This window comes from Brachyhypopomus gauderio, chromosome 19 (assembly GCF_052324685.1).
Source record: "Brachyhypopomus gauderio isolate BG-103 chromosome 19, BGAUD_0.2, whole genome shotgun sequence".
NCBI classification, from domain to species: Eukaryota; Metazoa; Chordata; class Actinopteri; order Gymnotiformes; family Hypopomidae; genus Brachyhypopomus; species Brachyhypopomus gauderio.
The window spans coordinates 5,505,754-5,523,102 of NC_135229.1; the positions used below are offsets into that span (position 1 = coordinate 5,505,754).

Consider the following 17,349-nt stretch of genomic DNA (forward strand, 5'->3'; position numbering starts at 1 on the left):
AGGTCAAATATGAATCTGCACATCTACCCCTGCTCAAACGCTGGATATTATTCCTAGCAGTGTCTGGGGGTTGGGGGGGGGGGGCGTGGCTGTGTGGATGTGTTGCACCAAACAGAGGGGGCGCCGGAGAGCTGCCCTACCTCTGTTTGACTGAGCCGTAAGAATCTAAGAGCTGCGTGCTGGCCACCTCCAGATTCCAGTCACACGTCTCTAGGATTTTCTGACACTCCATCCTGGTCTTCAGACCCAGACAGAAGAGCTGTTCCACCTGGAGAGGAAGTGATGATGGGACAGAGAGAGAGAGAGAGAGAGAGAGAGAGAGAGAGAGAGAGAGAGAGAGAGAGAGAGAATTATTGTTACTGTCTCATTTAAAAGTACAGACTTTAGAGTCCATGTACGACAAAATGTTGGGCTTTGAATAACGTAGAGGCAGAATCCCATTGATTCAATTTATTATTTATTATTCTGGGATTTTAATGAGCTGGGCGTTAACTATTTACATTGAACCACTGTTGAACCACTTCAGTGGAGGTGAGCAGTGGTGAACTCACCTTCAGAGAGTGCACGGCCTTCTGCACACTCCAGCTGTGGTTGTGCAGCGCCTCCCGACACTCCTCCATCGTCACGCCGTGCACCGCCTCCTGCACCTGTCCGGAGTGAGGTCACGCGTCAGCGCACCTGAGCGGCCACGGGCCTCTGCTCTTTACTGCCCTCCACTGGCGATTCATTATTAGTGCGCACTGCCGTTCAGATGAGAGGTCTGCATAAATCGGTCTTCCCTGCTGCTACTCACCAGTTTGACTCTGTCGGAGGTGCAGGCTCCTTCGGTCCTGCTGAGCGGGGCGTCTGCGCTGCCCCTGGCCACGCTTACAGAGCCCCTGCTGGCCCCTCTGCTGGGGAGGCCAGTCACGCCGCTGTTGTTGTTGGAGGAGAAGTTGGACTTGAGCTCCCCCTGCTGGTGCTGCTGCAGCATGGGTCGGACGGTGGCGGTGTTGACGGGCCTTCTCTCCTCGGCCTTGACGGCCTCCGTTTCTCTGAAGAACCGGTCGTAGCGGTCCAGGTAGGGGGGCCTCTCGGGGAGGAGGTAGTAGTGTGTGTTGCTCACCTTCTTACCGTCCCGGACGATCGGAAGGATGCAGGGGCCCTTGGCCGGGTCCTTGTCCTTGCCCTGCGCTAGGATGACCTTGGGGGCGGCGTATTTAGGGTCCGAGGCGAAACTCTGCGTGGTGGGCATGAGCTTGCCCGGGGAGGTGGAGAGGTAGGCGGAGCCGTAGATGGGGGCGGAGCTGCAGTAGGTGACGCGGCCCTGCGGAGAGCCCACGTGGGGGCTGGGCGTGCGGGAGCCGGGCTGGGAGAGGGGGTCACGCGGGGGGACGCGGGGCGGCCTCTCGCGTTCGTCCTCCGAGAGGTCGCCGGACCAGCGGGCGTAGTCGCCCGCCGCGCTCTTTGGGGGGCGGGGCGGGATGGGGACGCGGGGCGGGACCTGAGGCTTGTCCTCGCAGGCGGAGAGCACGATGTGGCGGCAGGGTTCGGGCCCGGGACTCGGGTAACGCGCGTTGGGCACGTTGAGGCGTCGCATGCACTCCTGCTGGAGCTCCAGGAAGATCTCGGCCGACTGGGAGTAGCTGCAGGGGCGGCCCTGCCGGCCGGGGAGGAACAGGTCGTCCTCCGCGTGAGGTCGGTCCTCGCCTGCCGGGCTGCGGGTTCCGCGCGGAGAGTCCGGGTCCTCGGGCGCTTGCGTGGCGCTGTTGATGGAGCACACCTCGATGTCGTCTTCGTCCTGCGCTACGTCGTCGTAGGCCGGGGGAGGAGGGAGGGGTCTGGAGTCCCAGTCCACCACCGGGGTGGGGTGGAGCGGGCGTGGCAGGAAGCGGGAGGGGCTCTGGGGCGGAGTCTTGTCCATGATGTTCTCCAACGCAAGTCTGGCGAGAGTCTCCGCCACTGGGGAGGGGGTCATCGAGGGGATCTCCTCCCCAAAGTCTATGAGAGAGACCTCTGTTGGGGTGCTGCCCCCTGGTGTCCGGAGGCCGTAGACAGGCGGGTCGCCCAGCTTCGTGGCTGTGACCCAGGTGGACGGCTTCAATTTGAGGCCCTTCGTGCTGGCCTTCCTCAACGAGAGCTTCCTCAGGCTGCAGGAAGCAGGATCCTCGTCTTCAGTAACAGGATCATACGCCGTCTCTAAAGATTCACAGACACAACATTACATGGTGCAAGGGAAATGTAATACAGAAGATTCCGAATATGTATCTTATGCAAAAAAAATTTCATTAGCATATTTGAATTTGAATTCAAATTTAATTGAATTTGAATTGAGGCATGAATTCCTTGTTTCTTGTTGCAAATGAGTGCCAAAAATGAATAAAGTAAATTGAGAACAAGTGCAGGAGGTCCATCAGAACACGCTCCACTCTCACAGGCGGGCTTTAGTGCGCGAGACTTGTGTAAGTCACGAGTCAGAAAGATTCCCACAGATTTGTGACGGCAGTCTGGGCCTCACGGGCTGCGTGCAGACGAGCGCGGAGAGAGTGCAGACGTTTGGCAGGCTGGAGAGAGGAGTGATTCAAGACCACCACAGAGCAGAGGAGAGGTGGGGAAATGGGGGCACAGAAGGGGCCACGCTTGCTGAGGGGGCCGAGTGGGAGGGGCCTCTGCATTACAATGCCCCGAGAGAGAGAGAGAAAAACAGGGAGAGCAAGAGAGAGAGAGGTGGGGGGAGAAAGAGAGAGAGAGTGGGAGAGTTGGAGAGAGAGAGAGGTGGAGAGAGGGAGAGAGAGAGAGTGAGGGAGAGAGAGAGTGAGAGAGAGAGCAAGACAGACACACAAAGAGAGAAAGAGAGAGAGTGAGGGAGAGAGAGAGAGAGCGAGACACAGAGAGAGAGAGAGAGAGTGGGGTGGGTGGTGGGGGGGTTAAAAGTCACTGAAGGCGAGAACTCACTCTTGGCTCGTCCTGGGAGCTGTGTGGGTCTGGGCTCGTTCAGGTCCACCCCCAGCACGTCCGGAGGGTCCATGGGGTTCCCCAGATACAGACTGCAAAAGAGCAAAAGACTAAGCCTTCAGGAGACCTCCGCATGGAACGCGCTCTACAGCTCGCGAGGACAAGAACGCAGGAGAAACCAGGGAGTTTGCCCGTGAGCCATGCTGCACTGCCCTCTTGTGGTGGGACCGCGTAAGCACACAGACTGGGTGCATGGAGAGCACAAATACGGGCTGCTTTCAAAAGCATCTGGCTTCTGGGACATCATCACACGTTCACGTCATCACCGTCATGGCGGTTAGAACTGCGGTGTCCTCGCAGTGCTCGTAAGTCACTCAGAAGACCCACAATAACTAATAACTCTTTTTAACCACAATCTATAGAATACGTCACGCCTTGCTGTGTCAGAGCCTGACATTGAACGCAAAAGCACCTTAAACACACGATAACGCAAACGCGTGCTTTTCCGACACAAACTCGACCCTCTCGTGAACCTACAAATCAAATAACCCGCACAAGGGAAGTGGGAGGAGCTTGTCCGCCTTACTCGTCGATGCGGTCCGGCCGGCCCCAGCAGCGCTGCGGGTCGGTGTCGCCGTGGCCCGTGTGGATGAAGCTGTTCTTCAGAGGGCGGCTGATGTCGTGCGCCGACAGGCCCGCCACGGAGGTGACGGCGTTGCGCGGGAACTGCCCCACCTGCAGGGTCCGCTTGTTCTGACCGCGCCACCAGTAGTTCTCCGCCCTGCGGGACGGGCGGGCGGGTTAGTTAGAACATCAGACACCAGACGGAATGAAGTCTAGACCCGACGTCTAACCCACGGGGATCCGGTTTTGTTTGCTACCGGAGAGAAGGCGTGGAGCTTTGCGTTCTCGCGGACTTCTCAATACCGCACCTGCCCTCGATGATGGTGATAACGTCATTCATCTGTATCAGCAGCTTGTCGGGCTCGTTGAAGTCCTGCAGGGCCCTCATGTCCGTGGGCATGGTCTCCACCAGGAACTCTCTCAGCGCCATGAAGGCAGGCCGGTCGTCGGGCTTCTGGGCCCAGCACTGCAGGATGACGTTGTAGACGTCCTGAGGACAGTCCTCGGGCTTGGCCAGACGCTCGCCCTCCTTGTCGATCTTGTGCAGGATCTGAGTGAGCGAACGGACGCCGGTTAAGGAGGCAGGGCGAGGGTGGGCGGGGCAACAGGGGGGGCGGGGCATGGGCGTGGTTACCTGACTCCCGTTGAGGCCCAGCCATGGCTCCTGGCCGTAGGTGCACATCTCCCACAGCGTGACGCCGAACATCCAGGTGTCCGTGGCGTGGGAGAAGGTGCGTGTCTTCAGACTCTCAGGGGCACACCTGACACACACACACACACACACACACACAGGTCTACAACAAAAACTTGCCTCCAAATAAAGAACAGTGCTGACTCGCAGTAGGAAAAGTACAGAAATCATCCAAACATCTACACTCCCTCCTCCTCCTCCTCCTCCTCCTCTTCCTCACCAGGCGAAGGGGACCTTGCGGTGTTCCTGCATGACGTAGTGGTCGTCGTTCTTGGGCAGCGCCCTCATCAGGCCGAAGTCGCCGATCTTGACCAGGTCGTTGGAGGCCAGCAGGATGTTGCGTGCGGCCAGGTCGCGGTGGATGAAACGGCGAGACTCCAGGTAGGCCATACCCGTGGAGATCTGGACCGCGTACTGGCACAGCGTGGAGATGAGGAAACGGCCCTGGCTCCTACGGAGACGCTCCAGCAAGGAGCCCAGGGGAGCCAGCTCTGTTACCTGTGTGTGTGTGTGTGTGTGTGTGTGTGTGTGTGTGTGTGTGTGTGTGTGTGTGTGTGTGTGTGTGTGTGTGTGTGTGTGTGAGAGAGGGAGAGGAAAAGGAGAGAGAAGGAGAGAGAGGGGAAGAGGGGGGAGGGATAAAGGGAAAGGGGGAGGGAGAGAGAGAGGGGGGCAGAAAGAGAGAGCGATATTATGGACAAGAGCAGAGTGAGTCACGGACACAGATGAGGACACAGACGATGAAAGCATGTGGTGGAGAGTCCAAATTACGTCTTTACGGCTGACTAGACAAACAACTGCCTGTCAGGCATGAGGAAAGAACATGGCCCATGTGAAGAATAACACTGCCTGTCAGGAATGAGGAAAGAACATGGCCCATCTGAAGAATAACACTGCCTGTCAGGAATGAGGAAAGAACATGGCCCATCTGAAGAATAACACTGCCTGTCAGGAATGAGGAAAGAACATGGCCCATCTGAAGAATAACACTGCCTGTCAGGAATGAGGAAAGAACATGGCCCATCTGAAGAATAACACTGCCTGTCAGGAATGAGGAAAGAACATGGCCCATCTGAAGAATAACACTGCCTGTCAGGCATGAGGAAAGAACATGGCCCATCTGAAGAATAACACTGCCTGTCAGGCATGGGTGAAAAGGCAGAGCAGGTAATCAGCCCACAAACTCCCTCAGTTCGGCCTTGAAACTTCAGACGAGATTCTGTCTGCCTTTCATCTCCCTTATGATTTGGAATGCGATGTGCGTGATTTACACACACACACTCACACACACACACACACACTCACACTCACCATCTTCATGGGGTGTGTGAGCACAACGCCGTAGAGGCGAATGAGGTTCTGGTGGTGGAGCGAGTGCATGGCGTTGACCTCGCAGATGAAGTCGTCCAGCGCGTCCGGCTGACTGAGCACATCTGTCTTCAGACACTTCACTGCAACGTTCATCTGGTGGGGGAGACCAGAGACCACGTGACGAGATCATAACGAGACAAACAACGTCCATTTTGATACAACAAAACCACGGTGAGACTAGAATGAGACCAAACTGAGACACAAAATCACTTAAGCCAACAGAAAGCTACATGCGGAGAGACTTGAACTTGAAGGAGGCCAAAACAAAAGCCTCAGCAGACTGGTCTCCTCTTTCTCCTAGAACGAGAGGTACAGTTCAAAACCTCACACAGGGCTAATGGTCACGGAGGTCTGGTCACACCGTACGACCCAGATTCCATGTGTTGCACAACTAGCGTGGTGCTCCTCAGAAAACATACCACAACGTGGCCTGCCTTAATTATTACTTAGATACAGATGCATAACAAATTTATATCAGCTAAACTGCAGAAATCTGTTATTCTAGCTACTGAAGCCTTGGATGAGGGCCACACACAGACACACACACACACACACACACACACACACACACACACAGTAGAATTTGACACCGTAATCTGGTGGCATCTTCTTCTATTTGGCCGCGTGTCACAGGTGCAACTACGGACAGACGCAGATGGCCTGAGCGGAAAAGCACGTTGACATCTTGCCCCCTGGCTCACACTCATACACACACACACACTCTCTCTCTCTCTCTCTCACACACAACCCCCAGCTCAGTTCGCACGACCGCTGACCCTGAATCAGGTCTCTCCAGCCCCCGAGTGTCCCTGCGGCCTGCCTCAGAGGAACACAGCTGCGTTTCCCAGAATGCACAGGGACAGGAAGCTCACATGTGAGAGGAGCGTTTCGGCCTCCCGAACGGAGCGATGCGGTTACGCCTGGCGAAACGAAACAGCCGTCCACACCCGGTCTATTCGGATTTCGTCTGGGAATATTCCTCTAAAACGCTAACAGGTTTACAAAAGAGGAGCTCGTCATGCTTTGCCGTTTTCCCACGAATGGAATTTCTCGTTGTCTGTCGAATGCGATTACTAGACGGACGCCCGTCGAGGTCCACCAGACCCACCGCATTTTTTACCTCCTGCTTCTCTGAGCTCTCATTGTTCTCGGCGGCCGCAACCGAGGCATGCTGGGAGTCGCGTCCGCGTCGAGAAACACTTTCACGAGACAATAGCATCTCGGATTCGCTATCGTTTTCAGCTGCACAAAGTAAACATGTCTGGAAGGGGCGGGGGAGGGGAGGCGGGGGGGGCGGCTTTTCTGAATTCGAGATCATCCGTTCACCTGCTCACATCAGCGTTTTGAAGATTCCCACAGGCCTTTAGCCCCGCCCCCTTCCCCCTCCCCCTCCCCCTCACCACTTTTCCGGCCGGCGTGAGCCACTCTCCACGCTTCACCACGCCGAAGGTGCCGTCGCCGAGCTTCTCGCACAGCACCAGCTCCTTCTCGCCGATCAGGCAGGTGAGGGCCTGCTGCCGGCCGTCCGCGGGCTGTGGCGTGGCCGGAGGCGAGGGCTTCCGGAAGGTGCTGGCAGGCTGCGGCGTCTGGAAGTCCCCGTCCGGACGCTTTCCGCTGAACACCTGCCGCAGAGAGGAGAGGGGTAAGGTGAGCCATCTGGCTTCAGGTCCAGAACAACAGGGTGTCAGTCTAGCCCACTGCCCCCTACTGGACTGGATAAGTATAAACACCAAGGACGAGAAAACCCTGAGTGACGGTGCGGGCTGTCAGGACAGGAAGAAACGAGATGAATAAATGGACAGAGCCGCATGAACAGAGGGAAGGAAAGAGAACGGAGACAGAAAGCCGAGAGAACGCCACCGAGGTCGGACGCGCGAGGTCAGGAGGACTGGCAAGCGGAGCGGACCGGCCCAGATGGCCGCGGCCTCCAGAGATGCTGCGTTTGACAGATGGAGCTGAAAATAGATGGCAGGCGGAGACCAGGACACTGGGTGAACACCGGGGACGGTGGGAACGGCGGGGACAACCTTGAACTGCAGCCCGATAACCCCGCGCTGAACATTTAGGACGCAGGACTGACTGAGAGAGTCAGCACACATACCCACACACAAACACACAGATACACACACACACACAACTAATATCACACAGTCATGCCAGCAGACAAGGCATTAGACACTAACAAAACAACACACACACACAAAACGAGCGAATCCAAACAACACGCGTGTACAGACGGACGGATATAGAGGCATAAGGAGAATGAGAGAGAGAGAGACAGACAGACAGACAGACGGATATAGAGGCATAAGGAGAATGAAAGAATGAGAGACAGACAGACAGACAGACGGACAGATATAGAGGCATAAGGAGAATGAGAGAGAGACAGACGGACAGACGGATATAGAGGCATAAGGAGAATGAGAGAGAGACAGACGGACAGACGGATATAGAGGCATAAGGAGAATGAGAGAGAGAGAGGCAGACAGACAGACAGACGGATATAGAGGCATAAGGAGAATGAGAGAGAGACAGACAGACAGACAGACGGATATAGAGGCATAAGGAGAATGAGAGAGAGCTCATTTAGGAGGTGGATCACTTGGCGGGCGGTTGTGGCAGGAACTGAAGTGAACCGGTGTAATTTTAGAAAGCCATCAAACCCTCCAGGCTCTTCCTGGCCCCGCCCACTCAGCAATCAGTCTCCGCTATGCACAAACAACGTCCACGGGGCACTGGAGAAAGAGTGTGTGTATGTGTGTGTGTGTGTGTGTGTGTGTGTGCGTAATTGTCAGTGTCCATGACTGTTGCATCACCTCTGAAAGTGTGTATAGGTGTATGTCATTCATACGTGTGTGTGTGTGTGTGTGTGTGTGTGTGTGTGTGTGTGTGTGTGTGTGTGTGTTAGCAAATAGGAGTGTGTTAATGTGACTGGGAGAGTCAGGTTAGGACATGAACATGTATTTTCTTGGTTGTGGTGATTTCTTAGTAAAGTGCTCTGCATCAAAGTGTTTACTGCTGTGTGCTCAGCGGTGTGTGTGTGTGTGTGTGTGTGTCTGAACATTCTGGTTTATTTGGTCGAGCTGTGATGGGTCAGGCTGTCTTCCCATCCCACAGAGAGAGGAATGCGTCCTCGGTAAATAGCTCCCTGAACCGGACTTCACACAGCGCACACACACACACACACACACACACACACACACACACACACACACACACACACACACACACACACACACACACACACACACACACACACACACACACACAGCAGCTATATATAAAGGAGACGTCTCGTACTCTTCTGAGCCAGCTGTGCCAGATTAATGATGTGGAGACAAACACTGCAGCACAAGAAGTCACACTGTGGTTTTGTGTTTGTGTTTTCTTATTTCACCACAAGTACTTCCGTATGTTACACACACACACACACACACGCACACACACGCACACACACACACACACACACACACACACACACACACACACACACACACACACACACACACACACACACACACACACACAGCCAAAAGTGAGATTGCCATGAAACATTACAGACAACGTTATGCACAATAAGCCTCTACCAAGCAACAGCATCACACACATCCACACACACTCACACACACACACACACACACACACACACACAGCTAAAAGTGGAGCAGGGTGGAGCAGCGGGACACTGTCGGCTGTTTCTGCCATTACCGTGACGACGGCCAATGTACCCGTGCTCCTGACGACCGGAGCCACAGGCCGGTGTTACCACGCCGGCTCAGCCAATCAGAAGCGAGCTCCGGCGACGGCCAGCGCAAAACAACCGTCACACTGCGGTGATCCGGTGGGCCCACGCTGGGACGGACCCGGCCCTCGTGTCTCATCTCCGCGGCAGAGTGGAGCCTTCAGGAATGTGGCGTGTCCGTCTCCGCCGGGCCCACGGGACGGCTAACTTCGTTTCCCCAACGTTCAGCGCCCGGCAGGCGGAGAATGACCCGCATTATGCCGGCGGGCCGTCTCGTGTCTGCTGGCCAAGCCCCTCCCCTCCCCCGCGCACGCTGGCTCGGCGGAAGCTTCCGGCTTTAATGCTCGGCCCATGATGCCTGACCAGTCCAGCGTGGTGCTGAGTGTGGTGCCAGGACCCTGAAGGGATCCCCCCCCCCCCCCCAAGACCATGAGACTGGATGCCACGGGTAGGGTAACAGTACAGAAATGCCAAGGCTGCAGTGTAGGACTACACACAACACGTGAAAAGCAGAATGAGCATTATGGATATGAACCCCCCCCACTGGTCTAAAGTGGACTGTTCCAGTCAGGCATGTCAGTAGCACCCTCGACCAGTGATGGATTTACTGGTTTAAGGGTTGACTGAGAGAACATCAGAACAGAGCCAGGAGTCAGCTAAACTGTGTGGTGTGTGTGTGTGTGTGTGTGCGTGCGTGTGTGTGTGTGAGAGTGTGTGTGTGTGTGAGAGTGTGTGAGAGTGTGTGTGTGAGAGAGTGTGTGTCTGTCTGTGTATGTGTGAGTGTGTGTGTGTGTGTATGTGTGAGAGTGTGTGTGTGTGTGTGTGTGTGTGTGTGTGTGTGTGTGTGTCAGGAGGAGCGCTCTTCCGGAAGGTTCCGGCGTACCTTACTCATCCAGGACTTGCGTTTGCACGTGGCTTTTCTCCTCCTCACTGCCTCCCACAGTCTCCTCTGGCCTGAAAAACCAGAAAAGAGAGTGAAGAATGGGCAATAGAGGGTGGGGGGGCTAGAGAGAGGGGGGGGGGGGGGGGGTGTTCCAGACGGGGTGTAGGGCAGCAGTGGTTGTGTGTGTGTGTGCGTGTGTGTGTGTGTGATGGGGGGGTTTGTCATGGGGGTCGGGGGGGAACGTAACTGAGGCACTGCAGCTTATCGGACGGCCTGAATTAGTAACAGTAATGGAGAGTTAATGTAAGCTGGGGCTACGGAGATGAATGAAGGGATTGAGATCGAGTCTAAGGTGGCGGGACAGACGACAAAATGCCCCGTCCCACTTCCATTCTGACCCGGTGTGAAGTGAAGAACACGGCTGCAGAGGTAAGAGGAGAATGAGACAGGCAGGCAGACAGACAGGCAGACAGACAGGCAGACAGACAGAAGCATGTTTCGCTGGGATCTGGCTTGCCTGCTGGTGTCACATGCTCTCACACATGCTGATCAAGCCCCTTCCCACAAAAGCAGCTTTAATTAACCGTGCTGAACACGGCTGTGTTATTTACCCGCTCTGCGCGGGGAGTGTCGAGGCGGGGGAGGGGCGTGGCCTGGCGAGGCAGGGCTTACCGGGCCGACCCATGCCGATCTTCTCCAGGTCCTCGTTCTTGACGTAGTCGAAGTGGGAGAGGCGCGTGACGTTGAGGTCGTCGCGGAGACGCAGGAAGTATTGTTGTAGCTGCACCTCCATCAGCAGCTCCATCAGCCACTCCGTGCCCTCTTCACACTGCATGCCGCCGCCCAGCTTCTACACCCAGGGGGAGAAGGGGGAGGGGTCAGGGCACGTGACGCCCGGCGCACGTGACACCTGGCGCACGTGACAACCGGCGCACGTCGGGGAACGTTACACCCGGCACACGTGACACCCGGCGCACGTCGGGGAACGTTACACCCGGCGCACGTCAGGGGAACGTTACACCCGGCACACGTGACACCCGGCGCACGTCGGGGAACGTTACACCCGGCACATGTGACACCCGGCGCACGTCTGGGAACGATACACCCGGCACACGTGACAGCCGGTGCATGTGGCGGCCAACGCACCTTCACCAAAACAAGCGGTCGGTGTTTGACCTCACCTCTAGGCTTACGTCTTCTTATAAAAGCACAAATTATACAGCCAAATATAAAAACATCACGTTAAAGCTCGATTTACTACTCTCCCGTCGTCCAAACTCCCACGAACTGGGGGTGGTTTCGACGAGCCACTACAGTCGTGGAGCATGATGGGGGGAGGATGTCTTGTCAACAACAGAGCGTTAGGAAGCGTGAAAAACAAGATCTGGACTCGCAAACGTTTGGACTACTGCACTTCATGTCAACACACCCAAACACAGCCAGTGTAAACATTAGCAGCCACTTACAGTTGGCTCTCAGCATTAAAAGGCAGGTCGTTCCTCTGGTACTCGGGAACATCTGGTTCTCTCACACACTAACACACACACACACACACACACACACACATTTAAACAGACACACACATGCAGACACACACACCTGAAGCCCATAAAACCACAGATGGCATTGGCCATGGCCCAGAGCAAATGTGCTGCCCTGCTCGTGTGCTTAGCCCCGCCCCTCCGGAGGGGCATCAGACACCTATGAATCACACCGATATTAGCCCGGGCGTCACCCGTCTCCGAGATCGCCTTATACTTCAATTCATGTTCAAACCCCATGGAAAATAAACCACGCACCCAGCACACACACACACACACACACACACACACACGCATGCAGGCGAGATTCCAAAGCCTAGAGTCTTAGCCTCAAGACAGACAGCTTGAAGCTTCAGTCTTCACTCATGCGAGAACCACCCAGTCTGGGAGGCGTTTGCCAGTCTGGGAGGCTGATGCATGCCTGCCAGGAAGCCTCTGGACAAACTCGTGGGCGGGTTTTTTTTTGTTTTGTTTTTTCCATCCTTCGTAATTGCTCTGTAGTTCCGTCGGAAGAGCGTGTCATCTGCTCCTAGTTTCTGACGTCTCCCTCCGTCTCTCTCTGGGTCTCGTTCCTTTCTCCCTGCCCAATTATGTCATGGAGACGAGCAGGAACAGAATGCTCCAGGATGTTCATCCACTCGTCTCACTTACTCACCTCCAGGGAAGCGGCTAGCCAGAAAGCGCCAAAAAACTGGGCCTTCCAAACACTGTCCAGTATTCAGACGAGCACACAAAACCCGCAGAATCTGACATCACCCGAGTCTGACATCACACATTAAGTTCCAACCTTTTTTCCCCACCAAATGTCACCGATGATCGTTTTTTGGTCGTTGTAATCCAAAGCCGACAACCAAAGCCACGGCTGGCGACTGTGAGCGCAGTTCTACCTTAAGGAACCTCTCGGTTAGGACTCCGTGTTCAGGACGGAACAGGAGCAGTAAGGCAAGAAATGGAGCGGAAGACTGAAATACTTTTGTGTCATTTTCTAATGAACGTGCGTTTCCTGTTTTATTTATTTTCTTCTTCCACTTAATGGTTATTTTGACTGAGAGGGTGGTGTGCAAGTTCAGAACGGTACAACAGGAAGACGACATACAGGAGCTTCTTTGTTAAGAGTAGTTTCACAAGGCAAGGTCAGACTAATCTGCAGAGGAGTTCAGAGGTTCAGGGTTTACGTCTTCTTAGAGAAGGACCCGAGAAGGCGTTCTAGCTAGACAGGTTCGCTGGGCGTCGGTGGGTGTGGGCAGGACAGAATCGGCCCTTTGTACGCCCGGCGGCCGTCCTCTGGCGACACATGAAAGGCGAGGGGTCGCGAGGGTCAGACCCTCTCCGCTTCCAGGTCACCCGCTATGTGCTGGCGCAGGGCTTCCTCCGGTCAATCATCCCAGTGACATGGGAAAGAGTCTCGCCATGGACCAAAGCGTCTCGCCATGGACTGTGACGCGGTCAGGAAGTGCCGTCGTCCCCAGCGACATTTCAATCTAAAGTTTAGAAGAGCATTCGAGACGTTGGGATCCATGAAAACGTCCCAGAGCGTCCTTGTCTGATGGCCTGGAATGCAGACGACGACATGGAACACTGGCAGATCATTTTGGCCCATGTCTTGGAGATCGAGACGTTAATCCACGGTAAGCTAATAAGGAGTGAGGAATGGAGGGGAAAAAAAAGTCGGAAACGTTGGCCAAATACCAAACAGCAATGAAATGCTGGAAGAGATGAGAAGACACTGCGCTTCAGACATAAATCTTCATCTGAACTGGCGCAGGATATCAAAAAGCAGCAGACATCTGGGGAGGAGAGTAGTGAAGGCCTCCTGTGAACCCAAACCTGACTCCTCTCAGGCCCCCTTCCTGTCCCTCCTCAACTGGGAATATAAAGACATTGGCTGGACACCCGTCCACCCGTCCTGGTGTCCTGACAGCGGGGCTCACACGATGTACCTCCTCACTGGAGCGGGGCACGTCGACACGCGCACGCACGCACACACGTTCTGCACGGAGACGGGGCCGGAGAACGTGTAAGAGAAGACTGCGTGTCGGAGAAAGCGGAGAAGTGACAGACCCCTCCCCCCCGCAAATATGCGGCTGATGACGGAAAGAAAAATGTTGACGTTGTGCGAAGAGCCCCCCACCCTCACACCCCCCCCCCCCAAACCCCGACCCCCCAAGCAGGACTGTAGAGAGAGGAAGTGTGTAGGGGTTGCCAGGTGTCACTTCTCGCATGGTGATGGGGAATGCACACTGGGAATGCACGAGTGGGGAGGGGAGGGTGTTCATGGCCAGGGAGAGGAGATTAATATCCTCACTAGGAAATAGTTTCAGACTGAAATCACCGCCGTCCGTCCTTAAGCAGTTATGTGCAACACGCAGACTAGTCACAGCTGCACGGCTCAAACATCTGGACCACACGTTACGTCCGAGGTTAGACAGCGCGCAGAACCTAGTGGGCCGGCGAACAAAGGAAGATTTAAGTATATTCGACGAATGAAACAATTCAGATCATCAATCCTTCAAGTCGACTTGTAACCAAGAACGCTGGATCTGGGTTCAGTGGAACAGGTGCAATGGGGCAGAATGCAGCAAACAGGATCCCGTTATGATGTAAGGGGTGTGAACCTCCGCTGTTGCCAAGGCCTCTGGGGAACAACAACCCCCCCAGCTGAAGATCCCCAGACGTGCAGCAGGGGAGGATGATGGGAAACGTTGCTGCAGCCCCACAGCCTCCAGACATCTGGCCATGTTTCTGGGGCAGTGGCTGGAAGAGGGGCAAAACAGGGGTTATACCCCACACGTGAAGCCAGCCGCCGACACGTGAACCCAGCCGCCGACACGTGAACCCAGCCTCCAACACGTGAACCCAGCCGCCGACACGTGAACCCAGCCGCCGACACGTGAACCCAGCCTACAACACATGAACCCAGCCTCCGACACGTGAACCCAGCCTACAACACGTGACCCAGCCTCCAACTCGTGATCCCAGCCTACAACACGTGAATCCAGCCGCCGACACGTGAACCCAGCCTACAACACGGGAACCCAGCCTACAACAGCTGAACCCAGCCTCCAACACGTGAACCCAGCCGCCGACACGTGAACCCAGCCGCCGACACGTGAACCCAGCCTACAACACATGAACCCAGCCTCCGACACGTGAACCCAGCCTACAACACGTGAACCCAGCCTCCAACACGTGATCCCAGCTACAACACGTGAATCCAGCCGCCGACACGTGAACCCAGCCTCCAACACGTGAAGCCAGCAGCCGACACGTGAAGCCAGCAGCCGACACGTGAACCCACGCTACAACGTGAATCCAGCTGCCAACACGTGAATCCAGCTGCCGACACGTGAACCAGCCTCCGACACGTGAACCCCAACCTCCAACACATTAACCCAGCCTACAACACGTGAATCCAGCTGCGACACGTGAACCCAGCCTCCGACACTGACACCCAGCCTCCGACACGTGAACCAGCCTCCGACACGTGAACCCAACCTCCAACACATTAACCCAGCCTACAACACGTGAATCCAGCTGCCGACCGTGAACCCAGCCTCCGACACGTGAACCCAGCCTCCGACACGTGAACCCAACGCGCCGACACGTTAACCCAACTGCCGACACGTTAACCCAACCGACGACACGTTAACCTAGCCTCTGACACGTGAGCCCACCGCCCGACACGTGAATCCAGCTGCCGACACTGAGACCCAGCCTCCGACACGTGAACCCAGCCTCCGACACGTGAACCCAACCGCCGACACGTTAACCTAGCCTCTGACACGTGAGCCCACCCCGCGACACGTTAACCCAGGCCTCCGACACGTGAGCCACCCGCTGACACGTTAACCCAGCCTCCGACACGTTAACCCAGCCTCCGACACGTTAACCCAGCCTCCGACACGTTAGCCCAGCTCCGACACGTGAGCCAGCCTCCGACCGTGAGCCCAGCCGCCGACAGGACCCAGCCGTCGACACTCCAACCCAATCTCCAACACATGAACCCAGCCTCCAACATGTTACACAGCCCCCAACATGTTAACACAGCCCCAACATGTTACACAGCCCCCAACAGCTTAACACAGCCCTCCATTACGTTAACACAGCTCAAACACTTGAACGCAGCCACCGACACTGCGGTTTATGGGTTGCAAACTGTGTAAACTGCACTACAACTGTAAGCCTGATTAAAACGTGCCTGAACAAAAAATGCAACACAGAGACACGTTAGGACAGACTGCAGAGGCCTGTGGAGAACCGTCTGTCCAGTTATGTTTAGTCAAGGGGTGATGCAGTCTGCAAGGGCCAGACCCTGTTTGGTGTAATGTTATCCACATGTACAAGTGAGGACTACCCATGCTGATACCATACGAGCAGCACAGACACACACACACACACACACACACACACACACTCACACACACACACACACAACACACACCACACATTCCAAAAGAGGTTAAAAAACAGACTTACTCTGTAAACATGGAAGTGTGCAAGGAAAGGGAATGTCTTTTTGAGCTTGCTGAAACGTCGCATCTTGAGAGCTCGGGGTCACGTGACGATCCGAAAGCTCAGTGTCGTCTACGCACGGCAGGGTCTCGGCTCACGCGAGGGTCTCCCGCGTCACGTGAGCGTCTCCCGGCTCACGCGAGCGTCTCCCGGCTCACGCGAGGGTCACGAAGCAGGGCTGGGTGGGGTGAGCGGCGAGGCTCTCCGCCCGGGAAACGGGACGTCTCCTCGCGCTCCTGAAGCCAGCGGATCACATTCCATCGCGGGACGCCGCAATGTCGGAGCGGGGGGGGGGGAGCGTGCGCGACGGGCGGGACGAGTGGAACTGAAAGAGGGAGGGAGCGAGGGAGGAGTGCAGGGGGAGGAGAGAGAACGCCAGAGAATGCACAGAGGAAGTTCTGCCAGAGGGGGAAAAGCTGAGGACTTGGCAACCGTCGCAGCACATCCAATAATGTTGCTCCCGGGTCACGTGCGGCCCTGCGGTGAGGACGCAGGGGTCTGAGTCGCAGACGGACTTTAAACCGGTGCCGTCCGCACCGGACGCGTCGGCTGGAGCGCGGGACGCTCGCCTTCGGTGTCGTCTCCCGTCGGGCTCCGTCCCGGGCGTCCTCCATCGGGCCGGCGGGGCTATTATAGCTTCTTTTTGCCCCCGATGCCCCTCGCTCAGGCGACAGCCAGGGGGAGAGACCGGGGAAGGGGGATGGCGGGGGGGGCATGACGTCCACGTCCGTAACGCCCGGCTCTCGTGCGTCTCCTTCTCGTTCTGGTGCTTCAGGTCTCGCGATCGAGCGCGAGTGTGCAGCCGCGTGTGCTGTGTGTGTGTGTGTGTGTGTGTTTTGAGGCCGGAGGACGTGTTGTTCCGGTGTGTGTTTAGCAGGAGGAGGTGTCTTGGGCTCCCCTCTCCCCTCTCCCTCTCTCTCCCTTTATGTCTGTAAATCGCAGACGCTAGGGAAGTGCCCTCTCTCCTCCCTCTCTCTCTCTCCTCTTTCCTCCCTCTCCCTCCCTCTCTCCCTCCCTCCTTCAGCCCGTGCCCAGGACAGAGACCTCCAGGTAT

General features: G+C 56.0%; 1 protein-coding gene across 3 annotated transcripts in view; it reads right to left on the minus strand.

Moving 5' to 3' along the window:
- The window catches only part of tnk2b (tyrosine kinase, non-receptor, 2b), a 38,071-nt gene that overhangs the window by 2,515 nt on the left and 18,207 nt on the right, over positions 1-17,349 (minus strand). For 2 of the 3 annotated variants that reach the window (XM_076981503.1, XM_076981505.1), the window contains exons 3-14: positions 10,915-11,092; positions 10,243-10,313; positions 7,018-7,239; positions 5,558-5,710; positions 4,470-4,747; positions 4,193-4,319; positions 3,867-4,108; positions 3,521-3,715; positions 2,935-3,026; positions 794-2,178; positions 552-647; positions 141-268 (exon numbers count right to left, since the gene is read on the minus strand). In XM_076981503.1, coding sequence (XP_076837618.1) covers positions 141-268; positions 552-647; positions 794-2,178; positions 2,935-3,026; positions 3,521-3,715; positions 3,867-4,108; positions 4,193-4,319; positions 4,470-4,747; positions 5,558-5,710; positions 7,018-7,239; positions 10,243-10,313; positions 10,915-11,077 — 3,152 coding nt within the window. In that variant the 5' untranslated portion in view covers positions 11,078-11,092. Of the gene's footprint in view, positions 1-140; positions 269-551; positions 648-793; positions 2,179-2,934; positions 3,027-3,520; positions 3,716-3,866; positions 4,109-4,192; positions 4,320-4,469; positions 4,748-5,557; positions 5,711-7,017; positions 7,240-10,242; positions 10,314-10,914; positions 11,093-16,259; positions 16,367-17,349 lie in introns of those variants that run through there. The other variant, XM_076981502.1, reaches the window with a different exon arrangement.